Source organism: Macrobrachium nipponense, chromosome 4 (assembly GCF_015104395.2).
Source record: "Macrobrachium nipponense isolate FS-2020 chromosome 4, ASM1510439v2, whole genome shotgun sequence".
Classification (NCBI taxonomy): Eukaryota; Metazoa; Arthropoda; class Malacostraca; order Decapoda; family Palaemonidae; genus Macrobrachium; species Macrobrachium nipponense.
In genome coordinates, this window is record NC_061100.1 from 37,528,184 (window position 1) to 37,549,107 (window position 20,924).

The 20,924-nt window shown below is 40.1% G+C and overlaps 1 protein-coding gene across 6 annotated transcripts in view; it reads right to left on the minus strand.

Annotated features, from left to right (window-relative positions):
* Positions 1–555: 555 nt before the first annotated feature.
* LOC135210863 (uncharacterized) overlaps positions 556–20,924 on the minus strand; it is a 114,727-nt gene continuing 94,358 nt past the window's right edge. For all 6 annotated transcript variants that reach the window (XM_064243767.1, XM_064243766.1, XM_064243765.1 and 3 more), the window contains one exon: positions 556–3,096. In XM_064243767.1, the coding sequence (XP_064099837.1) occupies positions 3,014–3,096 (83 nt within the window). In that variant the 3' untranslated portion in view covers positions 556–3,013. The remainder of the gene's footprint in view (positions 3,097–20,924) is intronic.

Here is a 20,924-nt window from a genome sequence, read left to right on the forward strand (position 1 = left end):
ACAATCATGTGCTTTGAATACCTATTATTTTTATTTGCAATTAATTTTTTTTTTGTTTTTCTTACTTTGCCAACATTGTGTATGATCCAAGTTATACATAGTCATTTGGTAACAGCAAGGTTTTTATAATTCATAACAATTATTTTGTTGGGCAAAACAGGTTACCAGCAAGTTTGGGATTACAAAGCCATTAACAGCTTTTTTGTGATAGGCAAGGAAGATTTTCTACAACTCCAAAGAAAACAAGGTTTTGTACATTTTTTCAAAACAAAGGTAGCTTAGTCAGAGAAAATCAGCCTGTGAATAAATATGAGAGAGAGAGAGAGAGAGAGAGAGAGAGAGGAAAGAGGAGAGAGAGAGAGAGAGAGGAGTGTACTATCTAGTGGCAAAGAATTTTAATGGAAAACGCAAGCTAAATGTATCCTTTAGAACGTGTGAGAGTTACAGTAGACAGGCTTGACCAAACAAAATAATAGGTAACATTTGCCAACCTACACAAAGAACTGTACTTTTAAAAAGCACTAAGACGGTACTGAAAGTCACCAATTTTGAGAGAGAGAGAGAGAGAGAGAGAGAGAGAGAGAGAGAGAGAGAGAGAGAGAGAGAGAGAGAGTGTGTGTGTAATCTACAACAACGACCTAAAGGGCCATCTTCCACATATACTTGGCACTGTGCCACCCAGGAACTAAAGAAAGCAATTATCTTCTACCATGGTACCCTCAGAGCAGCAGAAATTGCTTTCAAAGGTACTGACATGCACATTGCAAAATAAAAAAAAAAATAAAAAAAAATTCAAGACTTGAAAGTCCCAATACACACACAACTATGTATGTACAGTATATATATACACTGTAAACTTATACTGTAAATATATATATACATGTACAATTTATCCCTGAAAGACATTAAAGATGTATAGTTAAAGACTAACATAAAAAAAGAAAATAAAAAAGGAGATACCTCTGCACTCATAACCTCTGCACTCATACACACTGCATTCAGAAGCTTAGATATATTGTATAAATTTTTAATGCATGTATATATATACGTAAATATATATAACAACGCATACATAAACCAACAGAAAGCCCAATTTATCAACTGCACCCTTTCGACACAAAAAGGGCACTGTTCGAGTGAGAGCTACCTGTCAACGGACAAACTCTGAAGTTCATGTTATCTTTGGTTTATGCACATATTAGTGTTTGTTAATTCACAGTATTGATGGGTGGGCAGCGTGACCCAGAATACAGTTCAGCATATATACTGTACGGAGTACAGTATATATCCTGTATATTTTATTCTCAAACTCTTTCATTGTCTTGAGGCATAATTTTTCATGACTGACTGACATCTGGAACTTTCACACGAATATTTGGGCCTGAGCACTGCAATGATATAATGCACATACACATTTTACACAAACCAGCTCATTTTTGTTTCAGCATTAATACATTTTTGATTCTCAACAGTTGACAATTATTTAACATACTAGATACTCACTGGTACACAAACTACAGTAAATGGCTCAAAACAAATAATTGTTAGAGCCTATCATTGCAGAATTCTTAAATTCTGCACAACAATAAACACAGCCTAAGTATCATGTCACCAGTGGACCCTGTTCATACACACAACACTTCAACTACAGCTTGATATGCCATTGAAAAAGTCTGGTAAGCTACCAATTCTATGTTAATAATTATCACCCTTTTGTTTTGCTTCTATGCTGAATTCTCCCCTACATTACCTTCACCCAAAAAGCAATATATGCCTTCTTTGGTTAGCATGAATACCAAACCTTTTCCTAAGCCATTCCACGCTGCATATTTCTTATGAGACTGTTCCTATGGTCATGCCAAATTTGGCTTCATGTTCACCAGGATCTGAATTTCAACATTTTGGTTATAGACAGTATATCGAATATTACCACAAAACCATTGACAATGATTTAGCAAAGTTGTTCGAAACCTTAAAAGTAATTAACCGGGTAATTTAAGTCTTTGACAGAACCAAAGAAAGCCATCACCTCTCCTTGGCACCACTGATGCACGCATTCTTGGAATCTCCACCAGCAACAGGCTGGTTTCCTCAAACTAATTACCACTTTTGCAAAGGGCCTGGGTATTTCCAAGAGAGCAACTTCCACAATAACTGGGTGCTGCTTTCTTGCACTAAAGTCTGGCCCCTTAGTCATTATTTCTCCACCCGTCAGTCCTGCCTCTGTGGACGAACAGGTGAGCTGCATCCTCTAGCTATTACCACTACATTAGTTTTGAGACTAGAAGATTTAAAAGACACTTCATGAGGGAGCAAACCCCAAGCACGTGTTATCACAATATGCAGAAAAGAATATGCTGCATTTGCTTCTTAAATGAGCACAAGTTTTTCTATATCGCTAAGAAATGATACATCATGGTTTATATTTATTTTTCTGATAAGGAATCACGGACTGGACGACAACTTATCCGCAAACACGCCACACATTGGAGGTATGCAAAAAAAGTCTTTCCTGATGTCTTGTCACGAATCAGGTGGCATTTCAAGTCTATTGCATACATACTCTTGGAAAGCAAACAGCTGTTCAAACATCTTCTCATAAATAATTCACCTGAGTCTGTAAAATGCTTAAACTTTTAGTTTTGTATTAAATTAATAAAGCTTTGCCATTCATTCTCACTTCAAGGATAATAACATAGTAAGAGGCAGAGATCACAAAGAAAACTGAAGACCTCAGGGAGCAAGACCAAAAGAGAACAGGCATGCATCCCACACAGCATTGTCTAGTGGCCTGAGAAATATATATCAAAGAGGTCTCCTACCAAAACAATCAGTTAATGTGTTAGCACTTCGAAGTAAAAGTTACAGCATATGGAAATGTTATATTCTTTCATCGTATCCACGGACTAACATTCGAGAAATTTCAGAGAGGATCTTCACAGTTAAAACCCTTCTTCATATACACAAGGGTTTTACATAAAGGCATCTGTCTCTCAAGGCACAAACTGAAGACTTATGCCTCCATACTACTGGAAGCTCTCCAGTACTGGACATTTTTCGGGTCTCCTACCATAAGTTGCACAGTCTTGTCCCACTCTGTAAAAGGAAAATATATCATGAAAACAACTTAGATTCCATATTTATTCTGACTAGATAGAAAAAAATTAAGATATATTTTTTTTTAAATGACAAATTTTTAACCAATTTGTATTTTTCATAACTTACAAACCTAAATGCCTTTAATCCTAGGTATATGATATACAGTAGTTATAAGCAAATTAACTTTTCAATGTTTAAATATATGAAGAAGTAAAAAAAACTACATTATAACTATGTACTGTACCACATCCAAGTACCCTATTACTCAAACCAAAACAATGCCTATTGCACCTAAAACAATTTATCAGCTCTCTAAACTGAACAAAGGAACGCCAAAAGCTCCAACACATACTATACTTGTCTAAAAGGTTACAGACAACCTAAACTTATATAAACTTTGTACCTAACAATGTCATGGAATGAGTTGGAAAACTGTGAAAGGTTAGCATACTTTTTGCAATTTAACTGTGGATAAGAGGACAATGCAGAACGAATGACTGCTTAATGCAAATGATAACTTTTAAACATTCCTGAAGAGATTTATTTAATGGTTCAGCACAACTGCAATATTTCCTTTCACGATATTCTGATGGTGGTGTAACTATCTGTAATTTCAGCTAGTGAACTGGGTCACCTAATGTATTTATTGGATTAAGGATGCTTGAATATATCAATTTGATATATTACTAAATTCAATATTTCAGCATGTAAGCCATTTACTGAAGACAGTGGGTTTTGAAGCAGTTATTCACAAACTGCAGTATCATTTTCGATTACAATTGCTTTCTTGGCCTTTTTGGCAATTTCAAATTAATCTCAATTAAAATCCAGGATCAAATGATGCATATACTATAACAAAATTTAAACTGCAAAAATACAATACACATACTTTATAAATTCATAGCAGGAATGTGCCGAAGTATCAGTATCGGTATCGGTGAATTTCTGGCCGATATCAGTATCGGTGAATTTCTCGCCAATACTTTTGTCATTAGTATAGGAATTTAAAATCCTTCTAGGCTTCCTAAAATGTATATATTAACAAAGCCCACCAAATAAAGTTTGGCATAATATTGATTTTCTGTACTTCTTCATTTCTAGGAAAATTATATTAAATATCATCTTTAATAAAATTATAATTTTAAATTATTCAGATGGTCCAAGTCCAGTATGAGTTGGAACTTGCAAAAGGATGTTTTTTTTTTGAGTGTTTTCTTGATCTATACTGAGAAACTAACTCTGTTCCTTTCTTAATCTTAATTTTATTTATGTACCGGTATCTCATTTTCTTGGGATTACTTAATAGAACCAAGTTATGCATTGTAATGAGGCAAAGGATTAACCCCTCCATAACTAGGACCTTTCATAATCTAAATGAGTGTTGTGTTTCCAGCCAATATAAAAAAGAAAATCAGAAAATAAAAGTATATTATTAGCGAGTTTGAGTAAGCACTTCATACCTAAATTGTTAAAAGTTTTCTAATGGTAGCCTTAATATAAGCCAAAATGTATCCAGGTAATAAAGGGATTAAATACTTGATAGTTACATTTGACATTTTTCAATATAACTTATGCCTTTGGAATTTTTTATATAACCCTATTATATGACAATATACAATAACCAGAGAACAAGAATGATTTTAGTAACAAATATATATTCTCCTAAACAGTGATATGGAGGTAACAGGTATCAGTATCAACCAAAAATTTGATATCAGTGTATCCCTAATTTATTGAAATAATTATGGTGGCTCATCAATTACACTTATGAAACAGTTCAACCAAACAAAGACCTAATAAAATAGTACACCATTTACTCCCCTTATGAGGACAACATGCCTTGTGTGGCACACTTCAGATGGCAATAAAGGTTCTAAGCAGTATCCCTTGGCTGTCCAACTTAAAAAATTTATATCTGACACAAGAATTTACCTCACAGTACAGGTAGAACAAATCATTTACTCCTACACTTTTACATTGACTATAAAATCCAATAGACTGTATACTTCAAAGTTATACTACATACAACTGACCTCCATTTATTTGTAACTCAAAATTCCCAGTAAAAAAAAAAAACAAAAAAAAAACACACACACACACAAGACACAAGTACACCCAAAAATACTGTTTTCAGCCTCACTTTGTATTATTCTGATTTGGAACTTCATCAGGACCAAACAAATCGTATTGGTCTTGATACAACCTTGACCTTGCATTTTTCAAGTTGTTTTTTGTTAAATGGGACAGACTTAACATTCTTATCACTATTCCCGTTCAATTAAAATTTGCAATTTAATGATTTTACGTAATATTCACAAAATTTTTCTGGATTTAGTTTCCAAAACTGGACAAGCACACATATGCTAAACTGCCATTGCTGTTTAGCTTTCTGGGATTAGAGTGGATGGTTTATTCTATATATTCCCTTAGGCTAAGTAAGCTTCTGCTTGTCTTCAGACCAAGGGACATGGAGGTGGAGGGCAGAAGAGGGAGGCGAAGGCCAAAGTTCAGGTGAAAAGATAAATTATTGAATGACATGAAGGAAAAGGGTCTACGAACAAGATGTACAGGACAGGGGAAGATGGAGAAGGCACACTAGAAACAGCAACCATTTACAAAAATGAGAAAAGCTGAAGGCTAAGAAGACGACGGCTTGACACTGCACACGGCATAAAACAGCCTTTTGATGTCTTAAAAATTTTATCTTTAATGTTAATACTTGATACAGAAAGTACATACATGCATTATGAATCATTTGGTGTTGCACACAAATTTTTTGTTTTTCAGCACTGTGCAAACTAGGGTCAGTTTAGTGTTCAGAATGCTAGCCTCTGATTGGCTGATTTCCCCGAGAGTCCAGGGAAGCTCTGTTCAGGTGGCACTGGCAGTGGGCTGCTGTCTCCTGATTCATTGGCTCACAAACTCAGCCAATCAGAGGCCAGCATTCTGATTACTAAGCAGACCTTATTTTTCATTGGCTCCTAGCTAACCGACCCTATTTTTCATTGGCTCCCACATGCAGTCAACAATCCTGGCCAGCATAAAAGCTGGTGTCACACACAACAGGAGTCATTCCAACACAACTCTCACTAAAATCAGACCTCTGATGATGTTCTTAAGAGGAACAAAACATCAGGAGAAAAACCAAAAATGGCAATAGAAGCAGCAGAGGATTAGGACACCTTACCTTCAACCTTCCAAAAAGAAGAAAAAGACAGCATCACAAGATTACAAAAAGATTACTTTAAGCAGAATGGCATTGTAGCAGCAATCAAATTCAATAAAATATGCTAAAATGAAAGGTTACTACCAATAAATAATAATTTCTAAAAGTAAAGAGCAGACTTTCTCAGATACATGTCTTATTGCAAGGAATGGCAGATTTAAATGAATTTATCTTAAAGAATTTTCTCTATATTTCTGATAATTCGTTTCTCTTAATCAGCAAGACTGAGCTGGAGTCGTATGCAGAAGTTGCTCATCAACGTGGGCCCTAAAGTAACGCTGGGATGAATCATGTTGATTCTGCTCCTCTGCTGCTGAATTACGATTAGTCCATGTCTCCTGTAGGGTGCTGGTTGTCATACTTGTATAGTAAATAACCAGTTGGATAATCTTTTCAGGATTGGTAGGGCAAACATTTCTCTAATGATCATCTTATGGGCTTCCTTGTCTTCATTATACTTCCACAAACAACCAACCTGCAACCAACAATGACACCACCGATCACAACAACTCTATGAAAGACTGCCCCTGAATGAGATACTCATGCAGCCAATGAAAATAAAATTAGCTGTGATTTCGCAGCAAGATGCAACGCCCAGCAAGATCACTACACAGCTCAGGTGGTCTAGGAGGTTGCAGCTAAGCAACCATCAACACAGCGGAAGTGGCTCGAGACCCGAATCAAGTGACCAATGAAAAAGAAGACTTACTGCAACCAGCCAATAGGAGACAGACATGGGGCAGACCCCCTGCTGATGACTCCAAATACTGGAAGGAAGAACACCACATCAGAAGCAGTCCACCCTTAGCTTCCTAGCCTAGAGGATGTCTGGTAGCTACAAAAGAGAGAGAGAGAGAGAGAGAGAGAGAGAGAGAGAGAGACTATGGTATCATGATTTATCTTGACCCTGCATTTGACAATGACCTCCATAATGCTTCACTAGCCTGTTTACGTAGTACTGAAAAAGCCGCTATAAAAAAAATGGAGGAGAATCTCTACAAGCTTAACGCTGCTGAAGTAACCATTACTTTTAACAAAGTATGCTTGAGAGAGGGTCTGGTTCCTAATAATAATCATCATCATCATCATATGTGCTAAGGTAAGGAACACATCACTTGTTATAAACTAACCAGAAGTACATGATACAAGGGCCCAATGCATGTAACACTCCAGCCCACACTCACTACAGGTTTTGAGAAAAAACTAGTTCATACAAAACCAAGATTACACAGAAATGCCAAATAAAAAGTTATTTTGACCGAGATAATAAATTCTAAAAACTTAAAAAAAAAAAAAAAAAAAAAAAAAAAAGTCTCGGATCTTTACTAAGCATATGGCCTGGCTGGCACCATGCACAAATGACTGAACAGTGTGAAACAAGTACAACATTTAGCAGAAAAAAAACTTTAAATTAAAATGAACAAGAATGCTCACAATTATCTGTGAGAAAAGGTGTCAGATGCTGGTTCCAAAGAACACAAAAGTTGACTAAACTTACATTAAAACAAAACAAAAAGAAATCTTGATGGCACATGCGGAAACAGGTTAGGTTACTCAACAACAATAAAAAAAAAGCAATTAATGTAGTCATTACAGGCAGTAAGGGACTCTCAACCCTGACTGATATGAGGAGAATAGTAATTTTTTAAAAAACAAATAAGGCAATACCAGTATTATATGATTATTGGATTACTAAAGACAAATTTGTTTTTTTTTATATTGAAATATGTACAAGATACTTATCCTTTTCTTTAGGAGTCAGTATAGAAAATCCATTTTTACCCGATTTCCTAACAAGTGCCTTTAGTTTTGGTTTGTAGACACAAGATAATCTCTACCCTGTAAAGTGTATGCAGACAAGTCCCCAACAAAATATAAAGACAAATGTCATTTCCAATAAAATGCCTGGCATTTGTAAATGATTAGTAGCACATCAATAACTTGGATGTGTGCTATTCCAAAAAAAATCAAACAGGCTGGGAAGAAAATACAAGAAACCCTAACTCTGATCTAATACTGCAATACTGTAACTCTAGGTATTTCAAGCATCAAAAGTTTGTTAATAAAGTCTCATTCTAAATCCACTTAACTGGAATACAGGTATATATAAAATTCCACACTAAAAAAAATAGAGAATATGTATATCAACTTTCACCACTTACCTTCTAAATGGCTTAGAATATTCTCTTAAAAGTCCTGCTTGCTTTTGGTATAAAATTCAAAAGCCATAATTTTTGAAGTGGTTCAGAAATATAACTTAATTACAGTATTTACATTTTTTCAGCATTGCAGCATAAAAATTTTGGGTGGTGGACAGCGACTTGTGGCGAGTAATATTACACCCCATAAATAGCCCATAAATTCAGTAATGTTAGACTGGCTAATATGAGGCACTCGGTGGCTCAGGGCTCAGTTGGGATCTTGACTTCAAGGGAGGATTTAGTGCCTCTCTGTCTTACATGAGGTCTTTTTGTAAATTTGCTCATAAATATACTAAAGGGCTGCTGGTTTTAGTTCTTATCTTTTATGATATAGTATGTCAGTTATAAATGTAATTTTGCAAAGAAATATTAGTGAGAAATGTATAAATCCCAAAAGTTATTGCATCTTCATTCTCAGTAAAATTATGTAAAACTTTTTACAAATTATGCTCAAGATTTGTCTGATCTGTTTTGATATTGTGTGAGCTACAATTATAATTTTGTAAAAATAAATTTCTTTATAAGAAGAAGAAAAAAAAATTTACAACTTTTTATTTTATACCATGTGCCTTTGCATATCTGCCTCTTTCCACTGAAGTGGTTTTAATTGTTTTTTCTTCTTAAACTGGCTGACCTCAAAGTTTTGCCGGCCTGCAGTGCTGCATATTGATCTAAATACCCATTCCATTAAGGGTTAACATTGATGATGAGTGAATGCAAGTTTTGAAAATGTTTTATAACTGTTTTCCTGAAATTTATATTTTCTTAGTTTTGTATATGACAGATTTCACTAATAAATCATATTACAGCCTCATTGTATGCAATAATCATGTTTTTGCATTAAAATCTCATTGTATGCAATAATCATGTTTTTGCATTAAAATGACAAATTTTTAATAAATTTGTATTTTGCATAACTAACAAACTTTCGGTCTTAACAATAGAATAATCTTAATAGTGCCAGCTGGAAACCTGGTCAAAACAATCAAAGATTGTACAGCAAGGAATCTGTGGTATTTGGCAACTCATGTGTATACAAGGTGGAAGTTGATCACTGACCAGGCTTGGTACCTTGTGATGCATCAGTCTTTCTTTGACAGCCTTGAAGGGTAGTTGCTTTTGTGCTCTCCTCAAGCTGGTTCCTTTGTTAGTCTGTGTTTTCTTTGTGCTTTCAGTGTGTGTGTGTGTCACAGAGTCCTCAAAGAGTTCTAGGCCTGTCAATATGTCCAGGCATACAAGGATTTCCATGCCGAGGTTTTTGGCGCCTTCCATTACTGACCACCATACCACTTACAGTAGGTGATGTTCCAATTTTTGTACTGTCACTAGCCCTTGCCCGGAGTGTTGTTCCTGGCCTGTACTGCAGTGGAAGGCTTTTTACAAGAAGAGGGAGCCCCATAGAGTATCTACTTGTCATTCCTGGGAAGGTTTCTCGCCTCCTTGAGTGAACAGTTCAGTGTCCCCTTCTTCCAGAGATTTTCCCTCTGCTTCTTTTGACTGACACCCTGTATCCTTCCTTTTCTTCCATTGATTTGTTTTTGGAAGTTTTGTCCCCTTCTTCCAGAGATTTTCCCTCTGCTTCTTTTGACTGACACCCTGTCTCCTTCCTTTTCTTCCATTGATTTGTTTTTGGAAGTTTTGGGAGTTGCATAGGATGAATTGTGTATAATGTGGGCCCCCTCTTTCATGGGAGATAATCTCCCTCCCAGGAGGGAGGAGGCTACGCCATCTGCTTCTTTTGTTTCAGATTCGATGTTCCCTGGTCCCCATCTCCTCCAGGCCTCCACTACTTTGGCTCTTGTGCGCTGCCACCTAGCGGGACACCATCATTAACTAAGACGGTTACAGTCGCCTATTTTCTCACTGCCAGCAAGACCATCGACTTGTGCTAACATTCTGTATGCCATGACCTCACTCAACATCCTCCCAGCCTGACGTCAGCTGCGGTGTCATCTCTTCCTCCGCCTGTTGTGACGTCATTACCATCATCATCTGTGACGTCATCACAGATGCTCGCTAAGCCTTCAAACGTGTTCCTACAAGCGGTGGCTGATAAGCTAGACTCTATTTTTGGCGAGAGGTAACCTGTGCTCTCTTGCAAGAAATGTAAGAGCAGGGCTCCTTTTCCCCCTCCTTGTCCTTGGGTTAGGTGTTGGAAGATTCAGGACTTTGTTGCTTCATCTTCTGGGAGTGAAAGGAGTGTTTCGCCGTCTTCTCAGCATGGACGTGTCTCACCCTTACACGTACGTGTTCCAGTTCATGATGCCCTTCCCTCTTCCTGGGATCTTTGAGCTTCTCCTTTGCCTCAGCCTGTTTGAGTTCATTGTAAGCATGATAAAGCTACGATTAGGAGGTGGAAGGTGCCCGATACCCTAATGTCTGTCCTGGCACATTGTAGGAGCTCATTTCTTCCAGAGACAGTTGCATCTCTTCCTGTTCTGCCTCTACACAAACGTGTTTGTGTTAATAATGAGGCTGTGGACGGTCGTGAATGCTTCTCAGCCTAGTAGGGCCTCTTTGCCATGGCCATCTGTGAAGTTCAGACTTTCTCCTGTGGCCAGGAAGCCTTGGCTTTCAGGATCTCATTTCCCTAAGAGTGCCAGCTTATGCCATTCACCTTCTGGAGGTGGGGACCTTAAGAGACCAGTCTCCTCCAGGATGTTCTCCAGTACATCATTCTTTATCTCATGACTGCGTACGTGAATCGTCACACAGCTGCGTATGCAAGTCGTCACATGGCTGTGTGCATGAGTCATTGCTCGATCGAGTTCGTAGTTCATTGCGCCGTGTATGTGGTTTGGCTCTAGGATGTGTATGTGATTTATCGATTGACAACATTCTCGAGCCCTCATTCTTGAGATCATCCGTCGTTCGAAGTCCCAGTCCTGCAGGTGAAGGATGTGATGCCAGGCTTATTATGAGGAAAGTTCTCCAGATCCTTCTAGGCCTTCTACTTTGCATTGTCTATTTCCTTTGCCAGAGCTTGAGGAAGGGGGAGAGTTAAGTTTTGTCGTTAGAGCTTCGTTTATACTTACTCTTCTGGGCATGCCCAGTCAATTAACAGCACATTAATGCCTTGGTCTCAGATCAGGATGGCTCTCTTCACTCTAATAGATCTTCTAAGCTCCTTCCTACTCCCCTACTGCGACAAAAGAAATATTCTACAGATGTCGTTGAACTGATGCCTTGTCACCTTAATTCGGACGAGATCTGTCTAAAGCCTAGCTTGACTCTGGATCAGGTAAGGGCTGAGGGCCCTTTGTTATCTTCTCAAGAAGCCTCCGCTTTGGAATCTGCTGCTTCTTCTGTATTCCGGACCGTGACGTGGCTGGACTTATGGTCTATTCCTGTGGCCAGGATAGCATTGTTGCTCTGATGGAGGTTCCGTTAGTTTGCCCTTCTTTATCAGGTTGTTTCAGTTTGGTGCTAAGGCCATCTCTTACCTGGGTCACCTCAGTGCTAGTTTGTAGGTCAACCTTCCCCTGGTTAGGAGGGATGCGACCTTGTTGAAGGTGGCGTGGTCAATGGATTCAGAGTCCTTGTTGGCTCTTCGTAATGGGGACCTCCAGGAGTTGCAGATTCTCTTTCCGAGATCACATTTAGAAGATGTGATGGACTGATGGCATGCTGATATCAAGGATAGGCTGGTTCAGCTGTACATAAGCAAGTATTAAGAAGCTTACTACACCAAAGTTGACAAAAAGTGATTAACAGAAATATGTTGGGGCTGAATAATCAGCAGGCACAAATAGAAGAGTTAAAACTGGTGAAAACTGATAGAAATGAAGACCAGGTGTGGTTTAAAGAGCAGAACTCATGAACACCACAAGGGGAAATGAGCTGCATGAAGACCAGGTGTGGTTTAAAGAGCAGAACTCATGAACACCACAAGGGGAAATGAGCTGCTGTTTAAAAATCAAATGAAAAAGAGATAATTAACAAGTCAAGGTATAGCTAACAACTCCTTTGCTTAAGCGTCAATATTTTGGGAGATACTAACAGCAACAATGAAACATTCTTTCAAGTCCTGCAATTAGGCCTTAATGACCAAATTTCAGCAACATTAGAAAGGTGGGTCACCTTCATTTCATGATGTTTTAAGACATACAATGACAGTTGCATAAATTTGTGATAGCTGTCAAGAGCTATGGTATAACAGTAACAGATCTACAGTATAAAGCCTGGGTCGAACATTGGCAATTTCAGACCACAACTGTCGTAATGGCTGGATTTGGTGATCAATCTCCTATATTCGCTGGGCTTGGGCTCCACCAAAAGAGAAATGTTAGCTGATATAGACTCCACGGCTACTTCGGCAATGAACTATTACAACAGAATTGTCCAATTTGAGATAAGATTACGTATTTATGTAGTTGTACACCCAAGTCACAAATGATTTAGGCCACATCCATATTTAACGGTTTTTACACGACAGCAAGTTCTGTGAAGGCATGACAATTTTCGACTATTTATTTACGTAATATTCCGACTTGCATAACAGGATTGTAGAGAGTTGTGAACATGGATACCACCATATATAGTACATATAGTCTTATAACTAAATCAAGATTTTTCCATTTATCTACCATAGATTGTGTTTCAGACCCCCATAAATCTTATTCATGATCGTATTGTGTCTTGGTGTTGGCTGCTTGTGAGCTGCACAACTTCATTGGCAGGAACCACTGACATAAAACAATAAGAAATGCCTTATACTTCAGAAAATTGTGTTAAAACTATGCAAATTTCCTTAATAAAATTAAAAATAAAAAAAATACCAAAATAGATTTTCTTTTTAGTAGTATTCAGTATCATAATGATTTATATCTGAAGTTCTCAAATTATATGAAGAATACCTATAGAAAATCTTTAATGCAATACATATTTCACTCAAAATAAAAAATGCCTTTTCATTTCTTATACTTCAGAACATGCTAATAAATTGAAATGTGATTGCAATTAACTCAAGAAAATCATGTTGGAAAACAGTGTAAATTTTGATAATGAAAGATAAACTTCATCTTCATTTATATCACCTAATATATTTTTGTTTAAGTTGTACTCAGTGTCATATTCAGCTATATCTGAACTTCTCCAATTATATTATATAAAAATGAAATTTTCATTATTAAAATGAAGTTTTATTGTATACTTACCGAACAATTATATAGCCGTGTTTCCACGAGCGGCAGGATACTAAATTCAAATTTAGCGCGTCGGCGTCGCCAACACTGGTGGTGATGACGTCATCTCCCTCCACTCGCGGGAGAACCAGGTACAACTGCCCAGGTGAATCCAATTCTTTCTGCCCGTTCCGTCCACCATAAGGGGAGGAGGGTGGGTATAATCATAATTGTTCGGTAAGTATACAATAAAACTTCATTTTAATAATGAAAATTTCATTTTTATTGTAGTGTCTTACCGAACAATTATATAGCTGATTACACATTTATGGGAAGGTGGGATTCAGTGGACCACTAGTATTTTTAAATGGTTACATTTATTGCAATACCAGTAAACACTCAAGGTGTCTGTTGTACTTACCTTGTAAGAGAGCTACAGCAGACTGTTACTGCCTCTGGTCCGGTGCTCTTCTTACTATTGTAGAGGAATTGGAATTTGACCAAAGTTAGCCTCTACAGGAGTGGAATCCTTCCGTAGTTCAAGCGAGTCAAGGCTGACTGACGGAGGATAGTAACAACAAAGATTGCCCTTGCCCTGGCTAAGACCAGAAATTCAATCATACAAAACATTTGTCACAACACCAGATTTAAAAACATATATACCCAACCATTGTAAAATCTGACCTAACAGACTGGTGAGTATCCCAGGTATTCAGTACCCCCAGCTTCCCTTGAACTCGACAACCTATTCAAGGTGAAAAGTTAGCATAGAGGTGACGACACCCCTGTGCCGTTTCTCCCAACACCATGCCAGAAACCGCCACCGGACCTAACGTTTACAATTCTCGAAACCGTTTCTATCTCTTTGAGATAATGACTCGCAAAACCGAATTCGATCTCCAGAAACGTGCTCTGAAGAATCGAAGCTAAAGATAAATTCTTTCTGAATGCTAAAAGAAGTTGCCACTGCTCTAACCTCGTGAGCTTAAACTCTCAGAACGGAAAGATTGTCGTTCTTCGGACTGCGAGTGAGGCTCCCTGATAGCTCTCTAATAAAGAACGATATAGCATTCTTAGAAAGAGGACTGAGAGGGATTTTGAACCGAGGTCCCAGAGCTTAGAAGATTGTCCTCTGATACCCTTAGTGGCAAACAGATACTGGCTTAATAGCCCTGACTGGACATAAGAGCCTTTCTTCCTCCTCATGTCCAACCAAATCAGATAAGTTCCTTACCACAAAACTCCTCGGCCAAGGATTAGAAGGATTCTCATTTTTGGCTAGAAAGGTCAAAGATACCGAAAATACAGCATTGCCTTGAGAGAAACCGACTCTTTTGTCTATAGCGTGCAATTCGCTGACACGCTTAGCAGAAGCTAGTGCAATAAGAAAGAGGCCTTCTTAGTCAAGTTCCTGAGTGAAGCCGACTTCAAAGGCTCAAACGGTGGCCCCATGAGGAACTTAAGCACCACATCTAAGTTCCAAGCCACTGTATCTTGCGGGAGCTTAGTGGTTTCGAAAGACCTAATGAGGTCCGACAGATCTGAATTGGAGGAAATATCCAGAAACCCTCGATGTCGAAAAACCCGATAGAGCATGGCTCTATATCCTCTGATCGTCGAAGGAGCCATTTCTTAGAGTTCTAAGAAATAGAAGAAAATCTGCTATTTTCTGTTAAAAGAGGTCGCAGAAGTAGAGACTTTAGCACCTCTACACCACTCTCTGAAGATTCTCCACTTCCCTTGATAGAGTTTGTTAGAAGACTCTCTCCTACAACGAGCGATAGCTTCTGCAGCTCTTCTTGAAAATCCTTTCGCTCTGACAAGATTCCGGACAGTCTGAACCCTGTCAGAGCTAGAGCGGACAAGTTTTGGTGGAACCTCTTGAAGTGAGGTTGTTTGAAAGCCACTTCTCTGGAGGGGAAGAAGTCTGGGGAAGTCTACTAACAACTGGAGAAGGTCCGGGAACCACTCTTTCCTGGGCCAAAAGGGAGCGATTAACGTTAGCGTTACATTGCTGTGCGACATGAACTTGTTCAGACTCTCTTATTAGACCGAACGGAGGGAATGCATAAGCTTCCAGAACCCGACCAATCCAACAGCATTGCGTCACCCCCGACCAAGCTAGAGGATCTTGGGAACTGGAGAACAAAAGAGAGGAAGACGGTTGTTCCTCGATGTCGCGAACCAGGTGCTATTGACGGTCGTCCCCAAAGGCGCCAAAGTTTTCTGACAAATCTTGTTGTCCAAAAGTCCACTCCAGAGGTACACTTGCTGTTGACGACTTAACTCGTCCGCCAGGACGTTCATCTTTCCCGGAACAAATCTCGGGACTAGCTGAACCTTCGCTTCGTTTGAACCACAGGAGGAGATCCTTGGCTACTTGTACAGAGAGAAAGACTGAGTCCCCCACCCCCCCTGTTTCCGCACGTACGAGAGGCCGTGGAGTTGTCGGAATGCACTGCCACTACTCGGCCTTCTGCTAAGCTCCGAAACTGTCTGAGCCCTAAGAAAATTGCTAACAGTTCCTTTACATTTATGTGGAACTTCTTCTCCTTCTCCGACCAAGCTCCTGAAGTCCGTTGATTTCCCAGTAGGGCTCCCCAACCTGTGTCCGATGCGTCGGAAAAGAACTGTAGGTTCGGGAGGATGGGTCGTAAATCTAACCCTTCTTCCAACCTTGCTCGAGACAGCCACCACCTTAGGTCCTCTTTTATTTGATCTGTGACAGGAAAGGTAATCGAGTCTGGTTGTGTCTTCCTGCACCAAGAGGCTCTCAGGAAAAACTGCAGAGGTCTCATGTGCAGTTCTTCCCACGTCACAAATTTCTCCACTGACGTCAATTTGCCCAGGAGCCTCATCCACTGATTGGCAGAACTTACCTTTTTGTCCAAGAACTCCTGAACTGTCTCCAGACAGCCTTGACCCTCTTCGGGGACAGAAAAGACCCGAAAAACTTGAGCATTCAGAATCATCCCCAAATAAGGATGCTCTGAGATGGAACCAACTGGGACTTCTGTTTGTTGACCAGGTAATTCCTACCTTTCTGGCAAGATCCACCCGAGTTGTTCCAAGGTCCTTCATGCACCGACTCTCTGATTCCGACCGGAGAAGCCGTAATCGTCCAGATAGGGAGGAGATTCTTACTCCTAATATGTGTAGGCCAGCTTCCTATCGGGGATAGAACCCTGGTGAAAACTTGAGGAGCGGTCGCTAGTCCGAAGCAAAGCGCCCGAAACTGAAACACCTTGCCTTCGAACATGAACCTCAGGTACTTCCGAGATTCGCGATGTATCGGAATGTGAAAATAAGCGTCTTGCATGTCCAGAGAGACCATCCAATCCCCCTGTCTGATGGACTCCAGAACCGACCGAGTGGTCTCCATATGAAATTTTGTTTTCTGGACATGCAAGTTCAGGGGCGCTCACATCCAAAACCGGCCTCCAGCCCCTGATGACTTGGGAACTACAAAAAGGCGATTGTAAAAGCCTGGAGGAAAATCCCCTTCTATCTGTTCTATCGCTTCTTTTGTTTGAGAACAAGCGTTCCACTTCTGCGGCTAGCGCCAGAAATTTGTCTGAGCCCGGAGAGTATGCCTGGAATGGAATTGGCACAGGTGAGAGCGAGGGAGGTGAAACGAGAGGAATACGATAGCCGAACTTGAGTACTTGCACTACCCAGGCTTCTGCTCCTCTGTTTTCCCATTCCTCCCAAAACAGAGCCAGCCTGGCTCCCACTGGTGCATGAAGAACCGAGCTTTCATTTGAAGGTTTGTTAACCTTGGCCGAGGCCTTAGACTGAGGTCGCAAATTCGATTCGGCCGAAAGAAGCGCTTGGGTTTTTCTCCCTCGAAAAGGCGCTTGGGCCAGAGGAGAAACCGAAGGAACAGTCTCCACAGGAGCTTTAGGTCTCTTAGTAGACTGTGCCAGTAAATCCGAAGTAGATTTCTTATCTAGCGCAGACGAAATTGACAACACTACATCGTCTGGAAAAAGGTTATCTTCACAAAAGGACAAACAAGAGAGCAGACTTCTGTTGGACGTAACCCTTTTAGAAGCAAAGGAGCACCAAAGTTGCCTTTTCTTAAGGGTACCAAAGGCGATGAGCGAAGCTAACTCATCACATCCATCCCTAATGGATTTGTCCGCACAGGACAGAACACCAATCCAATCCTCCGCTAACTCCTGGGAAAGAGAAGGACAGTCTTCGATCTTGGCCGCTAAAGCGCCAATAGTCCCAATCAAGGAAGCTAAAGACTTCCAAAAGTTTAAATTGATTCTTTACAACGTGGTCCAACTCAGGCGCTGTAAAGAAAACTTTCGCTGCGGCGAAAGCAGATCTTCTAGAGGAGTCGATTAAAAACTGGAGAAGTCTCCCTGGGAGGAGGCAGAAACTCCCAGAGAAGGAGCTTCCCCCAGTTACATAAAACCTATACCTCTTACGAAGCAACTTAGAGGGAGGGTAAGCAAAAAGAGCCTTCCCTAAGTCTTCTTTTCATAGACATCCATTTCTCCGTCTCTTTCACGAATGTCTAACCGCTTTAGATAGAACAAGTTTTGGGAGGAGAGGGTCTGAAGTTTTCCTCCTCATCAAAAAAGTCGAAGTTGGGGAGCGCGGAGCCGCTTTCTCAAAATAATCTGGATAAGATACCAGAAGAAATCTAAGGAGACGTGAATAACCAACGAGAGGTGATGTGAATCCTCCTCCTCTACTTCTTCTTCATTCTCCGATACCGCCGAAGAAGTAGACGGAACTACAACCGGATCTGAAGGTTTCGAACCACCCTTGGACTCATTCATCCAGTTGGTTAACATCTCTAACAACTGCTTGCGCAAAGGCGCCAGAGACGAATCAAAAACAGTTAACGGTAGCTTGGAAGAGCCTAAATGTTCAGCAGGAGGCGGAAAAACTACTTGCGCCTCGCTCGGAGCCGCCGAAATTCGAGGCGAAACAGGCGCATCAGGCGTAACAGACGAAAAAGCGCCTCAAGAAACACCCTTAGAACTGCTAGCTACAGCGCTAAAACACAATCTCTACTAGTAGATGGAGCCGAAAAAGGCACAGATTGAGGCGACGAAACGAGCCGCTAACGGTCGAGGCGGCAAAAACAACCCTACTCTCAGGCTCCTTATACCGCTTGACTGGAGGAGGCGAAGAATCGGCGCCTGAACGCCTCTTTAAGGGACGCGAAACGGGCGAATCTCGCCAAGAGCGCCGTGCGACCGGAGACGAATCGCTTGAATCATTTGAAAGGCGTCTGAACCGCAACACCTTTCCAACGCTTAACCGAGCCCTGTTGAGGCGCAACAGGCTCAACAAGAGATGCGCCTGTCTGTGGGTCAAATCCCGATCGACTCCCTTGTACCTTCCGGTATGTCTTCTCCCCGTGCGGGGGAGCTGGACAGTGACCTTTGTCTAGGAGACGTGTCAGGACAGACAGACGCACCCTCAACTACACTCTTACCTGAGGCCGCTTTCTCCAAAAACGTCTTAACTGAATTACCAAGTTGCAAAACCGTATTCGCTAGTACGAAAATTTCTGATCTAACCTCGATTCCAGACTGGCAATGGTGTCGGAAGAAACTACACGGGAAGCCGGAGAAGTGGGATTAGTAGGAGGAATAGGAGGTGTAGTTAAGGAGACATAACAATTTGAGGAGAAACAGAAGGAAAAACAGATGCATCGCAAAGACGAAGCAGAGCTAAGTCTACTTTCCCTAAGCGCTGCTTTTCTAATTCTGTCTTTAACTAATTTCTCCGAGTATGAACTAAAAAACTTCCATTGAGAATCAGTCCAATCACTACACTCGTTACATGTTCGATCTGCTGAACAAAAACCTGTCCCCTACACTTAACACATTTAGTGTGAGAATCATACTCTAGCTTGGATAATCTAGTTTTACATCCTGAGATGCAAAAACCTAACTCCCGACGGACTAGAATCCGACATGGCAACGCCTAAATAAAAATCAAAATAACAACAACGCCAAAAAGAGTACTTCACCAATTCAGAAGATCAAATCCACAAGAAAAAAGCGAAGCAAAGTTATCCAACCGCACCGACCACCGATGTTCACCGGACGCCGGCAGGAAAAGAATTGGATTCACCTGGGCAGTTGTACCTGGTTCTCCCGCGAGTGGAGGGAGATGACGTCATCACCACCAGTGTTGGCGACGCCGACGCGCTAAATTTGAATTTAGTATCCTGCCGCTCGTGGAAATCACGGCTATATAATTGTTCGGTAAGACACTACAATAAAAATCAAGTCTTAAATCCAAAATATATTTTACTCAAAATTGAAAACCGATGCAGCTGTGTATAATTAATTAAGCACTTTAACTATATTTATAGGCTGCTGACGCACTTGACACAATAACTCACTGCGCATGTGGGTTTGCCAAGTATATGGTGTATGTTGTACCAAATGTCTTAAGTGGCCATTGCTAGTTACAACTTGCGTAATCAAATGCTGTAAGTTGAGAGGCCAATACAAAATTACTGCATGTTGTAGCAACTTTTTACAGTAGTTGTGGAATGACGGCGACCTTTGGTGCAAGGTCGTCAAACTTAGGGACTTGGCTATGATCTATGACTATTTATGGCAAATTGGTTGTAATGAGTGTAGTGGTCGTAATGAGAAAAATTTCGGCCGTTAAGACTTGGGCGGTTTGAAATCGCCAATGTGTGGACCCACTTTTTTTTAATATCCAGAAGCTGGATCTATTTCCACAGATATCAAACAAGTAAATATTAAACAATTCTAAGAAGCGTGCACACAAACACAAGACCAACATCCAAAACCTCCCACTAAAGAAATTTGGTTGAGACATCTTCAACAGTTTTTAGCAACGAGATATGCAAGAATACTAAAGAAATTACACGTCGAGAACATTTCTCCCTCCTTGAGAAGAGAGTTCACTGAAAAGCAAATTAATGTAATCTTTGGAATATGTTTTATAGCAAATGTTGAGAACTTCCTTTGCAAGGGTCCAAAACTAGTATTCTATAGGAAACAAGTCTCTTTCAGATTTCCTTTTATTTACAGAAATGATTCCTACCCGATATTGAAGCATATAAAAGCTGCTGCATGAGAGATTAGTTATGACTTTCAAGATTTCCCAACTGGAGGGCTGTGGTGTAGCTGTCAAAATTGAGGAATATAAAACAGTGTAAGGAAAAGACATCTTCACCTTAATCTTCACCAAAATTATCTACCACAAACAACCAACCATCAATGAATAAATCACAGGATTTCTCTCTCATCCCACAAAACTTTT